Raw genomic sequence first — 27,002 nt, forward strand, 5'->3', positions numbered from 1 at the left:
TGCTACAATCACTTTGGGAAAAACTCTAGCAGTTTCTAATAAAACTAATCACACACTCACCACATTACTGACTAATCCTAATCTGAGGAATTTACCCAAGAGAAATGAGAACAAATTTCCACACAAAGACTTACACAAGAATGCAGTTTTACTCAAAACAGCCAAAAACTAGAAACATCTTAGGTGTCTATTAATAGGAGAATCAATAACTAAATGGAGGCAATATTCACTCATGGCATACTACTCAGAAATAAAAAGGAATGGATTACTGAGACACGCAACGATGTAAATGAGTCTCAAAAACATAGTACTAAGTGAAAGAAGCTTTACACAAAAGTGCATGTTAAAGGACACCATTTACCTAAAGTTATAGAATAGGCAACGGTATAGCATAAACAGTTTAGAATAGTGGTGACCTCTATGTGAGTAGGGCAGAAATTAACTGGGAAGGAGCATGAGAGAGCATCCTGGATGTTCTATATCTTGAATGGGATTTGGGTATATGCATTTGTTAAAAACTCAGCAAATATACACTTAAGATTTCTGCATTCATTGTATATAACAAATTCATTGTGATAAAAAAAACCCTCTAAAATATCGAACTCTAGTCAACGGTATGCATGCTAAAATATTTAAGGGATGCATAGAGATGTCTGCAACTTATTGAAAACATGTTAAAAATAAGATGGACTGAGGGCCAGAGAAGAGGGATAGACAAACAGCTAGATATGTGGTAAGACAAGTACAGCAAAATGTGAAATGGGAGAACTGGAGTGGTGGCTATGAAAGCATTTACTGTATGGTTCTTTCAACTTTCTTGTATGCTTAAAAATGTCCATAACAAAATGTCAGGGCAAAGGGGGGAGTAATAAAAGAGAAAATAAAGAAGGAAGAGACAGCAGAGAATGCTAGAGGGGAGTCACCAGTGAAGTAGAAGGACAAGGGAAGTGTGATATCCCAAAAGCCAGTTAGAAAAGACATTTCAAAGGAGAAATGGTCAATGGTGTAGATTTTTATGAAAATTCAAACAGTATTAAAACAGGCCCATTGGATTTTGGCTGTAAGAGGCATGTGAGTAGAGGCAAGTGAAACCACAGTGAGATGGGGGGAGAGAAAACTGCTGGTGAGACAGTAAGTGAAATCAACTCTTGAGAAACCTGGCTGTGAAAGAGACCAGAGAGATTGGGCAGTAGCTGAAGGAGGATGTGCGTTCAAGATAATGGACAACACAGAGCGTGTTTACGTGTGGATGGGAACGATCTAGTAGAGAATCAGGGGGTGTCGTGAGTGGAATTGTGTCCTCTGAAAAGATATGTTCAAGTCCTAACCCCCAGGACCTGTAAATGCCACCTTATATGGAAATAGAGTCTTTGCAGATATAATCTAGTTGAAATGGGATTATGCTGGATTATGGTGGGCCCTAACCCCAATGATTGGCATCCTTATAAGAAGGGGGCACCATAAGAAGAAGAATTTGGACAAAGACACAGAGAGACACAGAGAAAATGCCATGCAACAGCAGAGGTAGAAACTGGAGTAATGCAGCTACGAGCCAAGGAATGCCAAGGATTGGCAGCAACCACCAGAAACCGGGAAGAGGAAAGGAAGAACATCCCTAGAGCCTTCAAAGAGACAACATGGCTCTGCTGACACCTTAATTCAGACTTCTAGCCTCCAGAGCTATGCGAGAATAAACTGCTGTTATTTTAAGCCAACAAGTTTGTAGTACTTTGTTATGGCAGCCCTAGGAAATGAATACAGGGGAGATTAATGGTAAAGACAAACAGGAGAGAAGGACAGAGGTGATGTCTTTGAGAAGATGATACAGAACCATTTCCAAGGTACCAGGGGAGGGGTTAGCCTTTGATAGTATCCGGACCAATCTCTTCCACTGAAATAAGTAAAGCATCATTCACGAAGGATCCAAACAAATTAAGGGCTTACGCGGAAGCTTTGGACAATACAGAATGCTTCAAAGAGTCTTTATAATAGATTCTCCTTCTCTTTAACTGGCACACAATACTTAGTCTACATATTAAAGCTACTAGTCTTCCTCTAAGCATACAAGAACCAACCCATGAAAGTTAAGTACACCAACTCTCTGCCTTCCAAAAGGAGATTAACAACAAAGAGGCAAGTATTACCAACAGGAATAGGACCAGATGCTCAGCCATTGTTTGTCAAAAAAAAAAAAAAAAAAGAAAAAGAAAAAAAACAGCCAGATGAAAATCCTGGTAATCCAAATCCAGGAGGCTCCTTACCTTGAGCTGCTGTTGGAGTTCACTGTTCAAGCGGGCCAGCACTGCATTTGCCTCTTTATTTTTGCGGATAGCAGTTTGAATAGCCTTCTTCTGTTTAGAAGACTGTCTACAAAAAACGTACAAACAGTTCAGTAAAATAGAACTTAGAGGTCTGGACTCCTGTGGGTCAGAACTCTGATTCATGAGAAGCGCTAAACTAACTAGGGGCTAACATCACAGGGCTCCAAAAATAAAATCATATAGTCACACGGGCAGGCAGGCAGGCAGGCAAGCATACACCAAATGAAACAAATTTGTCGGGATGAATTAATTACACCTGAAATAATTCCCATTTTATAACTTGAAGAAAAGCTGTGAGTTGGGAACTTTCAAACACTTTTTTCATTCCATTTATTCAAAGACATTTTAATAAGTATTTCTTCCTGACAAACCATATTAACTGGAATGCCCTTTTTGTGCAATATCAGTGGCATTTAAAAGACCCACAGGTAGCCCCTGTGGACAAGTTTGAAGGAAACGAAGAACATTCTCTTTAGCAAAAATCCTACATTAACTTAGCTAGTCTACATACCTCTCTTTTATTTCTTTATTAGGCATGAATGCCTGAGAGAGAGAGAGAGAGTATGTGTGTGTCTGTGTGTGGGTGTGAGCGAGTGAGTGAGCGCACATGTGCATGTGCATACACCAACATACATCTGTGGCACTTGGGAAAAACAGAGAGATGTCTTAATATCAGTATTCCCAAATTAAGTCAATAGTAAATTCACAGAACAGGTATAACTACGGTGATCGTATGTCCCCCTTTCCCATTACACTTTCTGCTTACACCACTTGTCTGGCCCTAATTATTGTTAGCACACTCTTTCCCATCAAAATTGTCAATGTGGTTGTATAACCTACAACCTTATATCCCACAGCAAGAAATAATGAATTCTCAGAGCAAAAGGGCAATCTAAGTTCCCCAAGAAAAACAAACATATTTGTAATCACTGGGAGATGGGTTCTAGGCCAGAGCAACTGGACAAGAATGCATTATGACCATTGCAGTGATCTAATGTTTACTGAGAATATACACGATGCTAGCCACTCTGCTAATCTTTAGAAGGCATACTCCCTCCCCAACAAGTTTAAAGACTAATTTTTTATCCATAAATACGCAGGGAAGAGGCTTCAAAATCTATTTTTAAAAAGATATAGATCAGATTTCTGGTTTCAGGACAAGATGGAGTAGACACACTTCTCTATTCCTCTCACTAAATACAGTTAAAAACCTGGACACAATATACAGACAGACAATGTAAGATGACTCTGCACAGTGGATTGAAGAAGGCAAACCAGCTAGGGAACTGGGTACCCAGGGAAACACACAGCCATGAATTCCCTGGGTTTTCTTTTTTGCTCCGGGTATCCTGGACTGGATAGTAGAGAAGCCAGCAATCCACACGTGCCAATGAGGGCAGACAATAAAAAGCTCCCCTCCTCTGCCCCAGCAAAATCCTGCTCTCTCTAACCAAAGGACTTGGAAAAAGTCAGCCTAGCAAGACAGAAATTAGACACAATACCCTTCTTGAATACAGATGCAAAATCTTTCAATATGGCAAATGCAATTTAGCAACTTATAAAAAGAATTACACATCATGATCACAAGGAGTTTTCTCCAGGGATGTAAGACTGATTTAATATTCAAAAATCGATGTAATCCACCACCTTAACAGGTGGGAAAAAAAATCACATGATCATGATCAGATCAACCAATGTAGAAAAGGTACCTGAAAAAAACTCAGCACCCATTCATGATAAAAACTCTACCAAAAAACTACAGCTAACATCATACTTGATGAAAAGTGAAATGCTTTTTTGCTTAAGATTAGAAATAATGCAAGAATTCCTAGTCTCATCAATATTTTCAGCACAGTGCTGGAAGTCCTAGCTAGCACAATACTACAGAAAATGAAAATAAAAGATACACATATTGAAAAGAAAGAAATCAAACTGTCTCTGTTTGCTGATTGCATGATGGTCCATGTAGAAAATTCCAAGGAATCTATATATTTAAAAACAGCAGTACTGATTTCAGATAAAATAGACTTTAAAACAAAGGCCATAAAGAAAGATAAAGAAGGACATTTTATAATGATTAAAGGAGTGATACAAGATGAGGATAGTACACTCATTAATACATATGCACCAAATAGAGGAGCACCTAAGTACATAAAATAATTACTAACAGAGATAAAGGGGGATATTGATGGGAATACAATCATAGTTGGAGATTTTAACACTGCATTAACATCACTAGACAGATCTTCCAGACAGAAAATAAACAAGGCAACAGAGAAACTAAATACTACAATAGAAAAATCAGATTTGGTGGATATTTTCAGAGCATTACACCCCCAAAAAATAGGATATACATTCTTTTCAAGTGCACATGGAACATTTTCCAGGATCGATCATGTACTTGGGCACAAAAGAACCTCAACAATTTTAAGAAGATAGAAATTATCTCAAGCATCTTTACTGACCACAATGCCATGAAACTGGAAATCAACAACAGAGAAACAAAGGAGAAAAAAAGGAAAGTATGGAGATTAAACAATATGTTATTGAAAAAACAATGGATCAATGAGGAAATCAAAGCTGAAATTAAAAAATACCTTGAGACAAATGATAATGAAAGCACAACCACTCAAAACCTATGGGACACAGCAAAGGCAGTGCTAAGAGGGAAGTTTATAGCGATACAGGCCTTCCTCAAAAAAGAAGAACAATCTCAAATAAACAATTTAACCCACCACCTGAATGAATTAGAAAAAGAAGAACAAAAAGCCCCAAAAAACAGCAGAAGAAAGGAAATAATAAAGATCAGAGAGGAATTAAATACAATAGAGATTGACAAGACCATAGAAAAAAATCAACCAAACCAAAAGCTGGTTTTTTGAAAAAGTAAATAAAATCGACAAACCTCTGGCCAAACTCACAAAGAAGAAAAAAGAGAGAGCACAAATTAGCAAAATAAAAAAGGAAAATGGAGAAATTACAACAAACAAAATAGAAATACAGAATATCATACGAGAATATTATGAAAAACTATGTGGAACCAAACTGGATAACCTAGAGGAGATGGACAAGTTTCTGGAAACATACTGTCCACCAAAACTGAATCAAGAAGAATCTGAACACTTGAACAATCCGATCACTAGAAAGGAAATAGAAATAGCAATTAAAAACCTCCCTACAAATAAAAGTCCAGGACCGGACGGCTTCACCAGGGAATTCTACCAAACATACAAAGAAGAACTCATACCGGTTTTCTCAAACTCTTCCAGACGATTGAAAAGGAGGGAATACTCCCAAACTCATTCTATGAAGCCACCATCACCCTGATACCAAAACCAGGCAAAGACACTACAAAAAAAGAGAATTATAGGCCAATATCACTGATGAACATAGACGCCAAAATCCTCACCAAAATTTTAGCAAATAGAATCCAACAACACATAAAAAAGATTATACATCATGACCAAGTGGGGTTCATCCCAGGGACACAAGGCTGGTTCAACATACGCAAATCAATCAGTGTAATACATCACATCAACAAGAGAAAGGACAAAAACCACATGATCATCTCAATCGATGCAGAAAAAGCATTTGATAAAATTCAACACCCATTTATGATAAAAACTCTCGCCAAAGTGGGTATAGAGGGAACATATCTCAACATAATAAAAGCTATATATGACAAACCTACAGATAGCATAGTGCTCAACGGTGAAAAACTCAAAAGCTTCCCACTAAAATCTGGGACAAGACAAGGATGCCCACTATCACCACTCCTATTCAACATAGTCCTGGAAGTCCTAGCCACAGCAGTCAGGCAAGAGAAAGAAATAAAAGGGATCCAAATTGGAAAAGAAGAGGTAGAAGTGTCACTATATGCCGATGACATGTTACTATATATAGAAAACCCTAAAAGGTCCACACAAAAGCTACTAGAGCTGATTGAAGAATTCAGCAAGGTAGCAGGTTACAAAATTAACGTTCAAAAATCAGTTGCATTTCTTTACACTAACGATAAATCAACAGAAGAAGAAAGTAAAGAAACAATCCCCTTTAAAATAGCACCCAAAGTAATCAAATATCTGGGAATAAATCTAACCAAGGAGGTGAAAGAATTATACACAGAAAACTATAAACCATTGATGAAGGAAATTAAAGAAGACTTTAAAAAATGGAAAGATATTCCATGCTCTTGGATTGGAAGAATCAATATTGTTAAAATGGTCACACTGCCCAAGACAATCTACAGATTTAATGCAATCCCTATCAAATTACTCAGGACATATTTCACAGAACTAGAACAAATCATAATAAAATTTATATGGAACCATCAAAGACCTAGAATTCCCAAAGCATTACTGAAGAGAAAGAAAGAGGCTGGAGGAATAACTCTCCCAGACTTCAGACAATACTATAGAACTACAGTCATCAAGACAGCATGGTATTGGTACCAAAACAAACATATAGACCAATGGAACAGAACAGAGAGCCCAGAAATGAACCCACAAACTTTTGGTCAACTCATCTTCGACAAAGGAGGCAAGAATATACATTGGAATAAAGACAGTCTCTTCAGCAAATGGTGTTGGGAAAACTGGACAGCAGCATGTAAAACAATGAAGCTAGAACACTCCCTTACACCATATACAAAAATCAACTCAAAATGGATTAAAGACTTAAACATAAGACAAGATACAATAAACCTCCTAGAGGAAAACATAGGCAAAACATTATCTGACATACACTTCAAAAATTTTCTCCTAGAAGAAATAAAAGCAAGAATAAACAAATGGGACCTAATGAAACTTACAAGCTTCTGCACAGCAAAGGAAACCAGAAGTAAAACAAGAAGAAAACCTACGGAATGGGAGAAAATTTTTGCAAGTGAAACCGACAAAGGCTTGATCTCCAGAATATATAAGCAGCTCATACGACTCAATAAGAAAAAAATAAACAACCCAATCCAAAAATGGGCAGAAGACCTAAACAAGCAATTCTCCAAGGAAGACATACAAATGATCAAAAAGCACATGAAAAAATGCTCAATATCACTAATTATCAGAGAAATGCAAATCAAAACTACAATGAGGTATCACCTCACACCAGTCAGAATGGCCATCATTCAAAAATCCGCAAATGACAAATGCTAGAGAGGCTGTGGAGAAAGGGGAACCCTCCTACTCTGCTGGTGGGAATGCAGTCTGGTGCAGCCACTATGGAAAACAGTGTGGAGATTCCTCAAAAGACTAGGAATAGACTTACCATATGACCCAGGAATCCCACTCCTGGGCTTGTATCCAGAAGGAAATCTACTTCAGGATGACACCTGCACCCCAATGTTCATAGCAGCACTATTTACAATAGCCAAAACATGGAAACAGCCTAAATGTCCATCAACAGGTGACTGGATAAAGAAGATGTGGTATATTTATACAATGGAATACTACTCAGCCATAAAAACCAACAACATAATGCCATTTGCAGCAACATGGATGCTCCTGGAGAATGTCATTCTAAGTGAAGTAAGCCAGAAAGAGAAAGAAAAATACCATATGAGATCGCTCATATGTGGAATCTAAAAAACAAAAACAAAAACAAACAAACAAACAAAAACAAAGCATAAATACAGGACAGAAATAGACTCACAGACAGAGAATACAGACTTGTGGTTACCAGGGGGGTGGAGGGTGGGAAGGGATAGACTGGGATTTCAAAATTGTAGAATAGATAAACAAGATTGCACTGTATAGCACAGGGAAATATACACAAAATGTTATGATAACTCACAGAGAAAAAAATGTGACAATGAGTGTGTATATGTCCATGAATGACTGAAAAATTGTGCTGAACACTGGAATTTGACACAACATTGTAAAATGATTATAAATCAATAAAAAATGTTTTAAAAAAAAAAAACCCTCCTAGAACCAAAAAGTGATTTTAGCAAGGATATAAGTAAGTTTTCAAGATAGAAGATTAACACACAAAAATCAACAGTATTTTGATATACTAAGAATGAACACCTGGAAATCAAAATCAAAAATAACATTTACAAATACTCAAACTGAAATTTTTAGATATACAAATTTAAATGCTGAAAACTATACCATACGGATGAAAGAAATAAAATAGGATCTAGATAAATGGAGAAATATATCATGTTCATAGACTGGAAAACTCAACATAGTAAAGATGTCAACTCTCCCTAGACTGATGTAAAGGTTTAACACAGTTCCTATTGAAACCTCAGCAAGATATTTTATAGTTTAAGACAAAATTATTCTAAAATTAAAGAGAAGATTTCTTACATAGCTAGAGTATCAAACAGTAAAGTAATTAAGATAGTGATCAAGACTGTATGGTATTGGCAGAGGGAAAGACATGAAGATCAATGGAACAGAATAAAAAACTTAGAAATAGACTGAACACTAGCACAGCCAATTTATTTTTGAGAGAGGTGCAAAAGCAAGTCAATAGAGAAAGAATAGCCTTTCAACAAACAGTGCTGAAGCGATTCAATATCCATAGGCCAAAAAACAAACCCTGATCCAGATCTCACATCTTATATAAAAATTAACACACAATGGATCACAAACTTAAATATACAGTGTAAAATTATAAAACTTTTGGAAGAAAACGTAAGAGAAAACCTTCAGGACCTAGAGCTTGGCAAAGTGATTTTAGAAGTAACAACAAAGGTACAACGCAGAAAAGTAAAAGAAATCAGTAAGTTGGACTTCATCAAAATTTTTAAATTTTTGCTCAGCAAAAGATTCTATTAAGATGATGAGAAGACAAGACACAGACTGAGAGAAAATATTTGCAAACCACAGATCTAAGAATTGATTTGCACTAGAATATATAAAGAACTCTCAAAACTCAACATTAAAAAACAAGTCAATTAGAAAATGGGCAAAGGAGATGAAGAGGCAATTCATCAAAGAGGATATACGATGGCAAATAGACACATGAAAAAGATGGTCTAGCTATTAGGGAAATGCAAATTAATAGCGCAATGGGACAGCACCACACGCCTATTAGAACAGCTAAATTTTTTAAAATAGTGACAATAGCAAATGCTGGTGAGAATGCAGAGAAGGTGAATCTCTCATACACTGCTGGTGTGAAGATACAATGGTACAGCCATTTGGGAAAACAACTTGGCAGTTTCTTTAAAAATTAAATATACACTTAGCACACAACCCAACAATCACGCTCTTGGACATTTATCTCAGAAAAATGAAAACCTGTGTACACACAAGAGGCTGTACACAATTACTCATAACAGCTTTATTTGTAATACTCAACAACCAGACACAACCAAAATGTCTGTCAACAGGTGAACAGCTAAACAGACTGTGGTACAACCATAGCATAGAATACTGCTTAGCAGTACTGACTGAGATAAACAACTTGGATAGACGTCAAGGATATTATGCCAAGTGAAAAAAAGCCAAACTCAAAAGGTCACATGTTATGTGATTCCACGTATATAACATTTAGAAAATGACAAAGTTATAGACATGGAAAACTGATAAGTGATTACCAGGGGTAAGGAGTGGAGGAGAGGAGGGGGTATCCCGTATCTTGTGTGACTCCCGTATCTTGATTACAGTGATGGTTACAAGACATACACATGTGATAAAATGGCACAAAACTAGACATACACACTGGCCCAATGTCAGTTTACTGGTTTGGATATTGCACTATATAGCTAGGTAAATGTAATCATTGAGAGAAACTAGGTGAAAGATACACAGGACTTCTTTGTACTATTTTTGAGTTTCCTGTGAATCTCTAATAATTACAAAATAAGAAGTTTTATAAAAATACATGTTGATCAGAACAGGATGACTCCTTTTAAACTACTACCATCAAAAGTGTGCCCAGCTTACAGCAGCTCCCCTTTTCTCTGGGAACTGTCTATATCCCTTTCCCCCTCCTGCACAGGGATGGGCCCCAGGCAGACAGTCCTATTTGTCTTAAGAAACCATCACCTGTTTTCACACTTGAATGGATGCTGGCCCATGCTAAGCTGACCAGATTCTCTCTCCCAGGAGTTGGGTCCTGGTTAAGAGTTCAGTTCAGCCTGAGCCCTGCACAGTGAGAACGTAACACCTGGAGCAGAAGGTGGTTGAGAAGTCTTCATAGATAAAAGTGACAGAACACAGAAAAGAATCAGAAGGAGCCCTCACAGGTCTACAGTCCTCTCTCCCAATTCACTCCTGCTGCTGGTTTCCAAGAGTCACCCCTGAACTCTTTATCATAAAGAATATGGATTTGCCAGCTTAAGATGCTTTTTATTATTTGCAAACAAAGGAGCCCTAAATAACACAAAGATGGGGTCTGGCCCCAAAGACCTCTCAAGGGTTCAGCAATGGCATCTAACTTGCCTCACCTCCTAAGAGTTGCTTCTAGAGCTTGTCTCTCCAGATTCTCCTAATCTTGTTACTCACTGATCCAGGCTGGGCTCTAACTGGCCTGGTCTCCAAGGAGGAAGATGAGGGAGTAGCAGGGAAGGAGCATTTATTTTGCCTGCTGCTACTGTGTGTCATGCTATCTACAGACTTAGAACTGCACACTCTGAGGCACTGTCCACGGACTTCTGTGGCAGACTATCCCCAAATCCCCTTCTTGTGCCTTCCTGTTTTCAGTACCATATCCTCCTCAGTTTGAGATAGACACGTGGCCTTCCAACTAGAAACTACATTTCCGTATCTCCCTGGCAAGTAGGTGAGGCCACATGACTAAGTTTGGGCCAAAGGGATCCAAGAGAAGTGACGCAGGCCTCTTCTGAGTCATGCCCTTCAATGTTATCTGTTTTTCTCTCCATTTGTTCCTTTCCCCTTCCTGGGCCCGGGACACAAACATGTCAGAGGTGAGCCATCTTCAACAGTGTGGATAAAGGCAACCTTCAGAGGGACCTCAAACAAGAAGACAGAAGATACCTGGGCTTCTAGACAGTCACCCTACATTTCTGGACCACTCACCAACTCAGACTTTTACATAAGAAAGAAGTCAATTTCTATGTTATTTCAGTGACTGTTACCCGGTTTTTGTTCAAGCAACTGAAGCGATATGAGACGGAATATAAACTGGGGTCTCTAGGTTCACCCTGGACCCTAATTTCTCCCACAGAATTCTGAGTACAGCTTCTAAGAACTGAGTTTGTATTGCCCTTTCTCTTCTTGGAAATGGTAGGTTTTCATTAGAGATGCCAATCATCAACCCCACAGACATTCTAGTGTTGCCAAACACGAGGAAGGAAGAGAAACAGACTCCTTACCTCACTGAGAACGTCATGCAGGCAAGCAGACACTGCCTCACTGGCTCCTGGGAATGCCCTGGGGCAGTCCAGGACACCTCCTGGGGTTATAGAGAAGAGCAAAGGCCACAGAGGCTGGCGCAGGGTCAGTCACAGTACTGCCACACAACATCTTCTATTTCCAAACTATTCACACAATTCTATATACCCAAAGTCCATCCTTAGCAGATGCACAACATACAGGAAAAAACCAATTAAGCCAAATTATTTCTAAGGAAAATCCACTTCTCTCTTTATGGGCAGCTCATTAATGATGACACAACCTGAAAGCTGTTTATTACTTACAACCTAGACTAAGAAGCTCACCTGGAGGGAATATTTTATTACTTTCTTTGCCCCAAACAGATAGACAATGATGATATCTGAAGCATAATTTGTTCCTTATAATAGGTCAGTTCTAATGTTAATTTCCCCAAAAGGTGATGATCATTTTGCAACTTGATTTGTGACTCTTTCCTCAATTTTCCCAAAGATAATATATAGTAACAACCACACGAAATGCATTGGAGAGAGGTTAGCTTACCACATGCAATGGATGTCTAAGGGCATCGGAGCTTAATTCTTTCCCAGAACCCTAGTTGAGAAAGGGCTGTAAAGACTAACCATCATGTGTCTGGCTGGCTCTCTACAGATCTTAAAAAATTATGAATGCTAAGTTGCTTCTTATTACTCCAAAAGAAACTGGTCTGGGACCTGAAATAAGTTATATAAAATTCCCTGACCCCAAAGCTTAGATCCCTGCCATTTATAGCACCATCTGTGTGGTGATCTGGTGGGTACTAGCCTCTCTCAGCCTGACCCCCCCAATCTAATGAGAGAGTATCACAGTGAGGGACAGTGACTGAACAGGCAGATAAAAGGAAATATCTCCTTTCAACAAATGCTGCTGGAACAACTGGATAAATATACGCAAAAAAATGAAGTTGGATCTCTTCCTCATACTACAGACAAAAATGAATTCACAATAGACCTTGGGCTCAATGTAAGAGCTAATACTATAAAACTGTTAGAAGCAAACACCGGAACAAACCTTCATGAACTTTAGTTGGGCAATGATTTCTTAGATATGACACTAAATTTACAAGTGACAAAGGAAAAAATTAGCTAAATTGGACTTGATCAAAATTAAAAATATTGTGCCACAAATAACACCAAAATAAAGTGAAAAGACAACCCACAGAATGGGAGAAAATATTAGCAAATCATGTATCCGACAAGGGACTTGTATCTAGAATATATAAAAACCTCATAACTCAAAAACAAAACAATAATCCAAGTAAAAGTGGGCAAAGAATATGAATAGACATTTCTCCAAAGAAGATATACACATGGCCCATACGCACATGAAAAGATGCTTAACATCATTATTCATCAAGAAAATAAAAATCAAAACCACAATGAGATACCACTTCACATCATCTAAGATGGCTATAATAAAAAAAAATTAAAAATCAAGTAACAAGAGTTGGCAAGGAAGAAGGAAAAATGGAACCCTCATAGTTTACTGGCAGGATTATAAAACTCTATAGCCACTGTGGAAAAGAGTTTGGCGGGTCCTTAAACTGTTAAACATCAAGTTACCATATGACCCAGCAATTCCACTCCAAGACAAATGAAAACATAAGTTTACACAAAAACTTGTACACAAATATTCATAGCATCATTACTCTTAATAGCTGAAAAGTGGAAACAACCCAAATGGCCATCAAGTGATGTGTGGATAAATAAAATGTGGTACATCCATATAATAAAACATTATTCAGCAATTTTAAAAAATTAAGTTCTGACTCTTTGTACAACATGGATGAACCTAAAAAACATGATACTAAGCGAAAGAAGCCAGTCACAAAAGACCACATGTTGTACGATTCCATTTAAATGAAATAGCCAGAATAGGCAAATCTATAGACAGAAAGTAGTAGTGGTTGCCTGAGGGTTAGGGTAGAGGAGAGTGGAAAGCGACTGTTAATGGGCATGGAATTTCTTTCTGGGGTGATGAAAATGTTCAAAAATTAGATTGTTGTGATGGCTGCACAACTTTTTAAATATACTAAAGCTCACTGAATTGTACATTTAAAAGGGTGAATTGTATCTCAATAAAGCTGTTTTTAAAAAAGACAAAGAAAAGAAAAAGAAAAAGATCTCTGTATGAACTCCGTCAGCTGCTCTGCCATCCACTTTGGAGGATGTTGTAACCACCACTGACTGACTAGCAATAATGCAACGCATAGATTAAAGTGGAAAGCTGGGGAGTACGTGGGAGAAAGTTTAGCCATCTGTGTCCCTGACAGACACCCATCCCGTGGGTGGCTAGTAGATGGTCAAAGCACTCGGCGACTATCAAGAACAAAATGTATTTCTTTATGCACTAATACCACCAGGGAACTGTCCATCTGGAAAAAAATAAGAAAACAAAAACCATCTTCTGAATGGGGCTTTGGCTTCAAAGGCATACTGCACCCACAGAACTTGTTGCTTTTCTTTCTGTAACACTGTAAGCAGGAGAAAATCAGCAGCAGCCCCTGAGCTCTGCAAGGCCCCGGAGCAGTGTCATGATGTTAGAGACTAGTCAGGCTCACTTGAAGTCATGCACGGCAGCAGGTTTCTGCCCTCAACACCTTGCTCAATTTCACTACAGGGAAACTGAGGCAAATGATGGCTCTTTCTTAAAGTCAAAGCCTTCTGGAGAAGGATGGTTTGTCCAGATGATTGTCTTTTCAGCTTCTGGCCACGTCCACAGGTGTCCTCACCTTCCATCCAATGCCTATTACAGCTGATCAGACGGATACCTTAGCAGCTCTGCACGTGGCCATCTTGGACAAAAGAACCTCTCTGTGGGGATGAAAATGAAATCACACACCACATCGACTAGAAGTTGGGTCTGAGGGTCTGGAAGCTAGCCATGTGCACCAGGCAGACATGAGACGAGACAAGCGAAGAGAAAGGCTGCCATTTATATCACTGTCTTCGTCCAAGGAGAACACAGGCAAGCACAAGGAAGGGCAGTCAGAAGGAAAGGAAAGGGAGGAAGGAGAGGAAGGAAATTAAACCAAACGAAAACACAACCCCAACCTGGGACTTGTTTGTCCCTTGGGTCAAGTTAAGTCCTGCAGCTTAAAAAGTCTCTTTCTATGTGACCGGGAGCCTGTGATCCCATCACAGAGATGAGTACGGTGAGACTGTAAGCATAAAATCACACCTGCCCCTGGGTGTGAGTGTAAATGTAAACATATTTATATTACACACTCACACACACATACATATATACATACATGCAGATTTAAAACGCAGTTTCCAACCTTGCACTCATTTATCTGTTCTACTTACTTTTGGACTGCTGGATGGGGTTTCACAGTTGCTACAGAAGCTGGCCCGCCCACAGTGGTAGAAGGTTCTTGGCTTTCTGTAGCTTGATTTTCAGGTCGGAATTTCCTGCGGATGGGCTTTGATGGGGGCTGAGAGTATGGTATGTCCTGTGGATTAAAAAAAAAAAAAGAACCCGAAAGTTAAAAAATTAAACGTCCCCCAACATGTCAGTGCTCTATGTTCCTCTAGGCCTGTCCCCAAGGTCAGTTATGTCCTCTATTCAAATTCCATACCCAAGACACAAGGCTCAGCAAGACCTGGAGGGCCCCGGGCATCAGATTCCAGTAGCCTTTCTTTCCTTTTGTTTCTTTTTTTCTTTTTTAATATTTGCAGCCTATTACCTGTTTTTGCCACCTGGAAGGACACAGGAATCAGATTACAGTGGCCTGCCTGCCCTCTCTTCCTCCCTTCCTTCCTTTTTTAAATGCTGTGTGCATCTCCTACCAGGGGGCCTTTCCTAACTAAAGAAAAATTAGCTCTTGCCTCACTTTGGGGCTTTCGAGAATATGCTCTAAGTTTTCAAGTTTGTAAAGGTCTTCGTCATGTACTTGTCCTTCTCCTACCTCCAGTTCCTACATAAAGTCAAGCTAAAGAGCCATTGTGTCTTCTGGAAAGAGACAGCTGGCCTGCTTCCAAGGAGGCCCTGCCCCACCTGCACTCCTGAGCCCAGGCCCACTCTGTGGTGGGAAGGGGGCCTGAGGAAGAGGGTGAGAAGATGAACGAAGAACACGGTGAGTGACTGAGTGGTGAGCACTGAGCAAGTGGCCATGACTCAGTGACACGGGTGAGCATAAGGACAAAGAAAAGGAGACTATCCCGCCCCCAGGGCACTCCTAAAGGCTTAGACGCTTAGTGCAGCTCTGTTAAGGGCATCTGCCCCTCACGCCCCCCACCACAAGCATCTCCTGGTCTTGCCACAAGCAAGGCCGCCATATTTAGCTGGGAGGTGGGAGAGGGAAGAATACACTGTCAGTGACACCAAGGTGGAGCCCAGGAACCATCAGGACTCTAATCTACACAAAGAATACAGATTCTAGGAAATCTGGATCATATACACTCATGTCAGAACATGAAAACCTTAAAACGGCAGATCTGCTAGCAGAGGCCAGAAGCCCAGGGGAGGGGTCACAAGGCCATCATAGCAAACCCTCACACTGGCCTTACCTTCTTTGTTGGACTACTTTCTGCAGCTTGAGAGGGGGCTCTGTTCAGCTGTGAGTGTAACTCGGCCTCAGATGCTGGTTCAGACTGTAGCAAAAAATCACAGAGAGAATAAAAATGTAAAAACATAACCACCTAAATATATAATGAAGAGCACTTAGGAAAATAACTCCAAAGGGGAAACTGACTTCTACCAAGATACAGCCAAAGATGGTCAGGTCTGCTGATCCTCGAGAAAACCTTCCATAGACACCGCCATTCCCTCCCACCCCTCCTCCCAGCACCGTTCAACCTTAGGAAAAGGAGTCACAGGAATGCCTTCTATAACTGGATGTACATATTGCTAAAAACTAATGCTTCAAGAGCTCAAACTAGGGGGAGGTTACATACCTCAAGTGGTAGAGCACAGGCTTATAATGCACGAGGTCCTGGGTGCAATCCCCAGTACCTCCATTAAAACATAATAATAATAATTAAATAAACCTAGTTACGTACCACCGCCAAAAACAAAAATAAATAAATGAAAACAGCAACCAATCACTCATTAAAAAAATAAAAGCTCAAACTAAAAATACCAAGACATTGGAAAAAATAGGGCTGGGAAAGAAGTTAACATTTCAACTCAAGCACTAACAAAAACAATATTCATAACAAAAATACTGGAAAATTTTTTTAAATATTAAATTCCTAAGAAAGAAACACTCTAGCAGACATGATACTTTATCTTAAAAAAAAAAGTGAAGGGGTAAGCATGATGGGAGGAGCAAAGAGAGGGACTCAAGACTGCTGTGTGGTAAGGAGTCCATGAGTAAAAGCACAGAGACAGGTAGGGCCACCCCTAAAGCCCTTCAAGACAGCCAAGCAGAAGAGTCCAGGGAGGAGGGGTGCCCTGTGAGGCTCCTTATCTCCCCTGTTTGCTACACTCAGCGCTGCTAGAGTCCTTGGCTTTCAGCCGGTATTAGCCAGTGATACAAAACATTAACATGCCGAGAAAAAACCCTGCACATGAACCGTGACCTCCACATTATGCTGACACTGGTCCTCTATCACCCACAAACTAATGTGCATCACAGATACATGCACTGCCGCACAGCCCACAGCCTGAGTGCGCCCACCTCCTCCCTAGCCTGGCCCTCTCCAACCTCTTGCACAGCCTGGCCTCTTCCTTCCTCTGACTCCGCTCGGCCGTGAGGGCACTAATGTCCACCCACGTGGCAGGTTCCAGCCGCCCCCTCTAGTCTCCTTGGAGACCCACGGCCGGCGTGGCACCCCTGACTACTACCTGCAAGCTCCTTCCTTGGCATCTGATGAGCCGCAGGCTCCTCCTTGGAATCATTCTCTCTTCCTGTTCTGGTTCCTCTTATCCCTCAGACGTACGCTTTTTCAAGGTTCTGTCTTCACTGCTCCTGCTCCATTTGCCCCTCCCTGTTCATTGTTGTCTGGAGTAAGCCCATGGCACCTACATTTCCACTGCTCTTGCTAGAAACCTTGGTTCCCGACCAACTCCCATCTCTTCTAAACCCATCATGCAGGCATTCAACATGCCTGATTTCTAGTTTCAAGTTTTTCTTATAGCCTTCTCCTTTCCATTAAGGGTAAGTGTATTATTACTGTTATTATTAATAAATGCTTTCTATGAACCACTGAACACTTGCTATGTGTCACAAGTTGCTCTAGGTGTTTTGCACGGATTACTGCATTTCATCATCACAACCCTAGGAAGCAGAGAAGAAATTAAGGATCACAAAGTTAAGGAACTCACCCAAGATCACACAAACAGAAAAGTCCAAACCCAGGCCTCAGGTTCCAAAGCTGGGCTGTGACACTATGATATACAGCCTCCGGAACTCTTGGGCTGAGTGTTATTCACCCAAGAAATATTTACTGAACAGCCACTACAAGCAGGCCTTGTGCCAGCACTGGTACCACAGCCCCAGACCTTACTGACAAGGAGCTTGAAGTCTAGGGGAAAGGCAGAGAAACAGCCAGCAAACATGCTTCAGTGGAAATTAGGACTCTCGTGAGGACGTGCAGGGGCTACAGGAGCAGCTGGCCTTGAAGGGCAGCAAAGACTCGGGCGAAGGTGATGTCCCAGCTGCAAGGTGAGTGATAAGCAGGGTGTGGCTCTACACGGGGACAGGGAGAAAGGAGGCTCTGGGGCCTCCCATGCCCAGACACCCAGAATGGCAGTTCAGGTGGCCCCAAGAACACTGGGGCCAATGCCCGCGACAGGAACCACAGGAGAAGCAGGAGTGAGGGAACCTCACTGTGGGACACACTGAGTTGGAAAACAACCAAGTGAAGCTGTCCAAGAGCCATTCGTTGTCAGGAGTTTAGGGGATGCAAGCACTTGCCCACCTTCCCAGGGGTCGTGACAAACAGCATCACACTCCAAGATGCTCGAGCTCAATGTCAGCTTTATGAACAACTAAGTGAGGACTCAACAAGCCCCTCAATGCAGGCCTTCCCATGACCTGTGCTGAAGAATGTGACTTGCACCTGAGGCCTTCCCCCCCAGATCTACTGTGGGTGATGCGTACGTTCCAGTCCCAGGTCTCCACGTGTAGGGACCCTGCAGGAACCACAGGTGTGTGCCGCCGCACCCCACCAGCCAGGCAGAGAGAAGGGGAGTGACAGACCAGTCACTCTGCCTCTCCATTGGTCAGTTCCCCTCTGTATCATCCAGCAGACAGAGAGAAGTGTCCGCCTTAACACTCCCTTTCCAGGAAGATGACTGAAGTCTGCCCCTTGGGAAAATATTGAGGAAAATGATAAGTTTGACCCTCTTTTCAACAAAAATGAGGATTCTAAGCATAGCAAAAGTAGTGGAGTGTCTTTATCACTGCCTCCCTTTTCTCTTAAACATCTCTAAAAACACAAATAAAAATGAGGTGGGGTTGAGAAGGATGAGGAGCAGTTGTGAGATATGTCTGAAAAATCTTTTCCATTTAAAAATGTACCTTCCTAGGGGGGAAGGTGTAGCTCAAGTGTTAAAGCACATGCTTAGTGTGCAAGAGGTTCTGGGGTCACTCCCCGGTACCTCTTCTAAACATAAATAAATAAATAAACTTAATTACCTCCCCCCCAAATTAAAACAAAAATAAATTTTTAAAAATAAAAATGTACCTTCCTGAAATTATATGCAAGAGTCTGAGGTTTCCAGCTCTATGACTAGTAACAAACAACTCCTCGGTGTTGTTAGGCTAATCTAACCATCAATCTTCTTAGGAGGAAATTCAAGACGTCTCCACCCCTTTCTACTGCTCCATGACTGATTCCAAAAGGGTGCATTTATCAACATTCAAAAAAGCAAATCTCAGGAGGGTCCTGGAACATAAGAATCAGGAAGGTCCCGGAAAGGCAGAGCCTTACTCCAGCCAGAACTTACCCCAGGAAAAGAGATGGGGAAAGAAAGCTAGCTTTGGGGGGGGGGAGGTGACGACACCTAAAGATGAGATTTAGACGTGCAAAAGCCCTTCTTCCCAGTAAACTATCTCACTTTCCTTCATGAAAATACCATGAGGCTTACATTAGACTTAGCAGCTGGCAAGCAGAATAAACTGGGCGATTTCTTTGCTATTTCTCCAGACTTTTCCAAGTTAACAATTTTGAGAGAACGATAAGCCATGAAAATGGGGCGGGGAGTGGGGGGCGGACACTCAGTCACTCCCTTTTTTCTCTGTGTATTAGAGAAATGGGGGGAAAACTTTGCTATCAATATGGACAACATGCCCTTTGTCCAAAAGTTCTGATTGTCTGAAGTGAAATCCAATGCCTGAATCTTATGAAAGAAATAAACACTTGGATTACAATTAATATTACAATGGTGCTCCTTCCCTCACGGCTCCACGTGTAACAACATGTACCTAGCCAGGATGTGGCGAGCCAGGAAAGTGTAATTTTTTAGCCAAGAGCTCACTGAAACTCAACCTAAGGTTCCTTTTAAAAATATATGTCATATATTAATATTAATACTCTCCTATCCACAAGTGGGAAACCTATTTTCATTCTAATTTTGCAACAAAAACCTGGAGAGGTCACATGTACTTAGAAGTTGCTGCCATGCAGGATGTGGAGAACTGTTCTGGGGTTTTGATGGGACACCATGGGCCCTGCTCAGTTGCCTCCCCAGAAATGGACACAGGCCCAGGGAGGCTAAGCATTTGAATTCTCCACCAGAAGAAGGGATCATTCAGTTATTCGACTGTACAGGTATTTATTTTATGCATCTGATGTGTCACTTTCCAAGAATCCTCATCTCAGGTTCTGCTTTTAGGCAACCAGACCTGAGACACCAGGCGAAGTACTCCAAAGAGAGGGGAGTTAAAGCACTATGGTACGTTCCTCCTTAGTCTCTTGAATCACTTGTTCTTGGGGAAGCCAGCTGCCATGCTGTGAGGACACGCAAACAGTCCCAACAAGGGGCCCATGTAGCAAGGAAGGGAGAACAGCCGTGTAGGGAAGCCATCTCAGAAGTGGATCCTTCAGCCCCCACCAAGCCTTCAGATGACTGCAGCCCTGACTGACATCTTGACTGTGGCCTAATGAGAGACTCTGGGCCTGAACCACCCAGACTAGTTGCTCCTGAATCTCTAATTCACAGGAAACTAGAAGATAATACTGTTAGTTGTTTTAGGCCTCTGGGAAAAAAAAATACCCACTCTAGTATGTCTGGAACTGGGGGTCTTGTCGAGAATAAGGGTGCACAGTGGCGAAGAAGCTAGAGAAGGGCCGTGGAGTGGGTCATACGTGGTCCCACAGACTGTCGTCCCAGTCTACCAGCCACTTGGTGCCAGTCCCCATGTCTCTGCCCGTCCCTACCCTGCAGGGTCGGAGACCAGGAACGACATTACAGACTCTCCTTTCAACACAGTTCCTTGCTGCCACTGAGAGTCACTCACATGAAACCAAGGTGGGGAGAGAAAACAAGCCATGCTACTGCCCCGCTGGCAGTGGCGACCGAAGAGCATGCGCTCCAGCCAGCAGAAGGTCCAGCAGCGGCCCCGGGCATTTCCCTGCAAATCACAACTTAGGTGCTGCAGGCAGCCTGAGCATCTCCAGCTGTTTCCTTCCATTCTTGCAATACCTGAACTTTCAGGAAGTTGTGGTAAACCTGAACCTTCACTCACCTTCGCTCCTCTAGCAAATCTAAGTCTTTTTGTAAGTACCTAACTCAGTGAATGAAATCTCTTCCAGTGGGAAACACCCAGAGTGGATTCTGTTTTCCTGACTAGATCTTGGCTGATACATCCATGCTGAGGATTTGGAGCTTAACCTGAGGGCCAGAGTCCACTAAAGGATTCAAGTAGGGAAGTGATCCGACTAGATTCTTATTTTAGAAGGATTATTCTGGATCCAGTGAATAAAACAGATTGGAAGCGACCCATACTGGGGGAAGGGAACTCAATTAGAAGGTTAAAGAAGAAAGCAAGAGACAATGGTCATTTAACCCCGTCTGGTGAGAGTAGGGATAGGGGGATTTGAGAGCTATTTAGACTGGAGACTGGAGACCTTGGAGATTGGTGTAATGTGGTAAGTGAATGACAAGAACAGTGACACCCGGAATCCCGGTTTCCATCTTAGACAAGGGCAAACGGTTAAGAGAGGAAGTCATTTAAAGCAAGAGGAAAGAAACATGGCAGCACAGTAGCTGAATACAATTAAGCAGATTCATCACAATGCAGTGCTAGAACAACCCATCAAGTAAGGGTTCCAAGGGAACATTAATTCCACAAACTTCTTAGAGGAGGGATTGGCGAACTTTTTCTGTAAAGAGCCAGACAGTAAATATTTTCAGTTGTCCAGGTCATTAGGTCTCTGGTTCTCCAGGTCTCTGGTGCAAACTTGCAACTCCATTGTTGAGTACAAAATCAGGTGCAGACATTACAATGCATGCCCATGGCTGCATTCCCATAAACCTGATTTACAAAAACAGGTGGTAGGATGGATTCAGTGTGTGGGTCATAGTTTGCAAGGCCCTGGCCCAGAGGTGAAAAGATTCTACAGATAAGCTTAGGAAACACTGCACAGTCTCTCTCCCTCTTAGAAATTCAGAGAGCACAGAGCACGTCCCAAGCTCTGAAATCCTGTAAGGTAAAGGAAGCCACTGCCTTTGATTAACCCAGCAGTTCCCAGACTTATTCGGCTTCAACTCCTTGTCCCCATGTAATTCGCATTACCATCCAGCAAAACTAACATTCTACAGAACATATTTTGGGCAACACTGACCTATAGCCTGGGTTTTAAAGGAATAAAGGGAAAACATTCCATTGGACTTGAACACCAAATGCCATTCCCGTCAAATGTAGGTCCCTCCCCCTCTCGCCTTGGCTCATAGTAGGAGGCAACGTAAGGATGGGGTTGCTGCCTGGCAAGAGAGGGCTCCCTTCCTTCCTTCCTCCCCGCCCCACCTTCCCTGCAGTAGCAGCTGTTGTTGCTGCTGCCAACTAGTTCTCTGCATGAATTTATTTGCTGGGCTCTTTTAAAACCTCCTGGACACAAACACAATAAAAATCATTCATTATAGTAGTTAAAGCCGATGAACACAGCACTGATAAATTATGGATTTTTAAAAAGCAGCTTAAAAACAACAGGTCTCACGTTTCAGTTCCACCCAGGCAGGTGAGCTTTCCAAAAGCCCCGCAGCTCCCATCAGAGTCCAGGTGCTCACCACACCCCCTAGCTGGGCTGCTGCAGAAACTTCAGTGGGTCTTTGTCCAGCCTTCGGTTTTTCCCCTGGTCCAACCCATCCTGCATACCACTGAGGAACTAATCTCGTAAAGCCCCTTCTCATCAAAACACTTTTGTTCAAAGCCCCTCAATGGGTCCCTAAGGCCTCTGGCGCACAACACAATCGTCAGGCAGTAAAAGATCTTCCATCACCTGGCTCCAATTTACTTCTGCGACGTAACTGTGTCAGCTGGCCCACATGGAACCTGCTCCAGGCACAGAAGTATTATCTGAATCTTCAAACACACCAGAAGCTTCTCCTCTACTTGGTTCTGTTTGTTCTAGAACTTCTAGCCCCATGGTTCCCAAATATAGCTGCACAGGAGAATTATCTGGGGAATTTCTATAAATTACAGACTTTTAGATACTACCCCAGACTTCTCTGATTAGAATCTCCTGGGGTTGGAGCATTAGAACGTCTATTTTAACAAGCTCCCTGGGTGATTTTTATGTAGCCAGCCCAGACCAACTAGGGACCATTGATGGTCCAAACTCTTTAAGAGATGAGAAAACCAAATCTCCTGGGTCCTAGTCTGGAAAAGGCCACAGATGCTCAAGCAAAAACTAACTAGGCTTCTTAATTGTTTTCTTTCCATTTTCCATTGAGGGAAGGGGGGGTGGCATATGTAATGTGGTTTCATAAATACATACATACATACATACATACATACATACATACATACATACATACATACTTGAATCTGGGCAAAAGCTTTAGTAATAAGACTTGTTTAAAAGTCAAGTGTGCAACAACAACAACAACAACAAAAGAATAAAATCTCATTTTTCCAAGGTAAGTAGCCCAACTGCAGAACTAACTGCTAAGGTGTGGGTAATACTCATGCTACTGACAGATTAGAAAAAGAAACTCAAGCTTCATTTATCTCCCAAGAATCCAGGCAGATCCCAAGACTGGGAATCACAAAGGCGAAAGCTAATTTCTAGGCAGATAAGCAGACAATCCTGCTACAGCACCCAGGGGGTCCCCAGCGTCTTACTGGTATTCTCAGTGTCATCTGGTGCTTGACTTTCACCTGACCCCATCTCTGCTAGGTAAGGACACACCAGAAAGCCATGGGGTCAAACCTAGGTATAGCAGATGCAGAACCAACAGCCAGCAGCACACTGGCCACAGCAAACTGCATCATTCCACAATCAATCCAAGAAACTGAATTTTCTTTAAGAACAATTACCAAAATCCATGACCTAAGTCACTTGTGAGAGACAGAAAAGGAGCTGAAGTATAAGCACCTGGAAGGCAGGAGCTGAGTTCTTATTTCCCTATCACTTCCCTGGGGCTGAAGCTGAAGGCCAGCAAATAGCAGGTCCTCTGATCAATGTGTCCTATGAGCTAGTAATGAACCCAACACTGTTTCATATTCCAATGGACAAGTCAAAAAATTCACCCCATGGTAACTGGAGCCACAGAGCACAGCAGGTACAGGGCACGAGCTTTGGAGTCAAATCCACGCTTGATACTTGCTTGGTGTACAACCTGGGCATGGGCTTAACCTCTCTGAGCCACAATTTCACTGTCTGCAAAAGGGAATAATCCACCTAACTCCTAGCACTGTGACACCCGAGAGAATTTCTGTCTAGGGTGCTAAGCACAATAACATAGTAGCTATTCAATAACCACAGCTACTATCATAACTGGGAGTAAAATGACAATTGGTTTCCCAGGCATAGGATTTCCTACTGCAAGGAGAAGCTAACTCAACACAAGGGACTTTTACTCTCTTGCCAAAAGATTAAAACCTCAACTGGGAAACTGCTGACACCAGTTTAGATTATAAGCAGATCCCACAGAGCAGGCTGTCCACTATCCAAGTTTGTGCCACTGGGTATTACTGCTACCAATACTGGAGAAAAGACATTTTTACAAATGAAAGCCCTTTCAGATTTCATGGCTGCCTCAGTACAGACATCTCAGGTAGCTTGCAGTGAGTATCTCCGGAGGCCCTTACAGCAGGCCAATCCAACATCGGAGGCACCCAGGGGAACACTGACACAGGAGCTCAGAGGCAATCTTAACGGATGTGGATAATCAGTAACTACAATGGGCAACTAGTCTTTGGACACAGCCATCACATAGCATAATTCCTTGGGGACTCCTGGAACCCACTGGAATATAGACACATCCATGAAACAGACCTACTGTCACAACTAAAGGACTATGGGCACCGTATCTTGGTGTGAACAACAAATATTTGACCATGACTAGGTTTTTGTCCTTTTATTTCCAATTTCTAGTAATAGAACCAAGTCTGAGTCCCACCCTCTATTCATCACATACCTAAAGCCATACTCTAATGCCATCCACTGAGTCAACCACCTGGGCTTCACAGATAAGGTGATCTATGGTAAGATTCTTTTAAGACTCATGTTTCCCACTGGATGGGGTTCAAGAAAGATGCCATATGCACACCCCTTGCCTCGCCAAACAGACCTTTACTCAAACAGGCACCTGCCACCATCACAACTTGAAAGCATCAGGTTATGAGACCTTTAAAAATCCTTTTTGCTAGTCCCCCACCCCGACATACACACATCTGGCAACAATACCTAATATAAAAATTTCAAAGTGCCTGAAAGTCCTAGCTTCACCCGACGTTTTACCACAATTATAATTTTGAACTCCTCTCCCAGTTCCATTGCTCTGTATTAGTGATGGAGTGTTTCAGTAACATTTTTTCTAACAACTGATAGCTCATACTTAGATTGTGATACAAGTCCCATTCTGGGCTGTCATGGCCCTTCCTGCATGAGCCAGGTCCATCAGAGAAAGGTGGATTTAAAAAAAAATCAGTAAGAAATAGCTGGCAGGAGAGGGAGCTATAAAAATTATGTAAGAGTTAGGAACCAGCCATAAAATAAATTCAGTATTGATGAGGATGTGGAAATGAAATGGGAACACTGTTGATGGAATATAAATCAGTACACTTTATAAAACCGTTTGGCAGTATCCACTAAAGCAGAACATACGCTTACTGTGTGACCCAGAAATTCTACTCCTAGGGATAGTCCCAAGAGAAATGAAAACATACACCCACTCAAAAACTCGTACATAAATATGCATAGTAGTGTTATTTATAACTGCCAAAATTTGAAGACTACCCAAATACCCATCAACAGTGGAAAATAGTGATATATTTGCTCACACAATGGAGTACTATACAGCAATGATCTACAAGTGCATACCATCTGGGTGGATCACACAAACGGCATGTAAGCAAAAAAGGCCAGACACAAGAGTGTGTGTGTGTGTGTGTGTGTGTGTGTGTGTGTGTGTGTGTGTGTGTATACACACATACACATTGCATGGTTCCACTTATATAAGGCAGGAAACAAGTAAAGCAAATCTATACTGTTAGGAGTCAGAATTGTGGGAACCCTAAAAATAAGGGATAGGAACTGAAAAATAGCATAAAGGGGGCTTTCTGGGCCCTAGTAATATTCTGCTTCTTGATTTGAGTGCCGATAATGCATGTGTTTTGAGCTTGTGAGAATTCACTGAATTGCACACTCAATCTTCACTTTTCATATGCACATTCTACTTGAATAAAAAGGTTAAAAATAAATCCAATAAAGCCAATTTCCTGTAATGTCCCTAAAGTGCCACCTAGTGGTATAAGTTAAAAGTAAACGAGGGAAGATGCATTTCTAGTTGACTTCAAAAACATGGCCCCATTCCTAACAGCACATTTTGGGATTGGGCTGAAACAGTGCCTTAGTTTTAAAAAACAAACAAAACACACACACACATACACACACACAAAAAAAAACCCTTTCCCCTGGCCTATGGAATCCTGACACAAAGATTCAGTGGCAAAGTAAAGTTGTCTACAGTGGAGCACCCTAGTACCAATGAGCCAATGATGCTGCACATCCCTTCCCACCTGCACTAGCCATGGTGGGAATGACGTCGGCAATGGCTACAAATTGGGGCTTTTTCTTGTTTCAGAGAGAAGGTTTGCCAGCACACCAGTAAGTGATACCTACGGAACTTGCTGAGCAGAGGAGGGTATTCAGGAGGGAGACTGGAAGAAAGAACTCCTTTATCCTGTTTTCCCAGGACAGGCTTATTTTATTTCCCTTTT

The 27,002-nt window shown here is 41.6% G+C and overlaps 1 protein-coding gene across 6 annotated transcripts in view; it reads right to left on the reverse strand.

Annotated features, from left to right (window-relative positions):
• REPS2 (RALBP1 associated Eps domain containing 2) overlaps nucleotides 1-27,002 on the reverse strand; it is a 208,303-nt gene that overhangs the window by 16,517 nt on the left and 164,784 nt on the right. For all 6 annotated transcript variants that reach the window (XM_064483372.1, XM_031445822.2, XM_064483370.1 and 3 more), the window contains 3 exons: nucleotides 16,177-16,260; nucleotides 14,974-15,119; nucleotides 2,262-2,367 (listed from right to left, as the gene is read on the reverse strand). In XM_064483372.1, coding sequence (XP_064339442.1) covers nucleotides 2,262-2,367; nucleotides 14,974-15,119; nucleotides 16,177-16,260 — 336 coding nt within the window. The remainder of the gene's footprint in view (nucleotides 1-2,261; nucleotides 2,368-14,973; nucleotides 15,120-16,176; nucleotides 16,261-27,002) is intronic.

The sequence above is a fragment of the Camelus dromedarius genome, chromosome X (assembly GCF_036321535.1).
Source record: "Camelus dromedarius isolate mCamDro1 chromosome X, mCamDro1.pat, whole genome shotgun sequence".
Lineage (NCBI taxonomy): Eukaryota > Metazoa > Chordata > Mammalia > Artiodactyla > Camelidae > Camelus > Camelus dromedarius.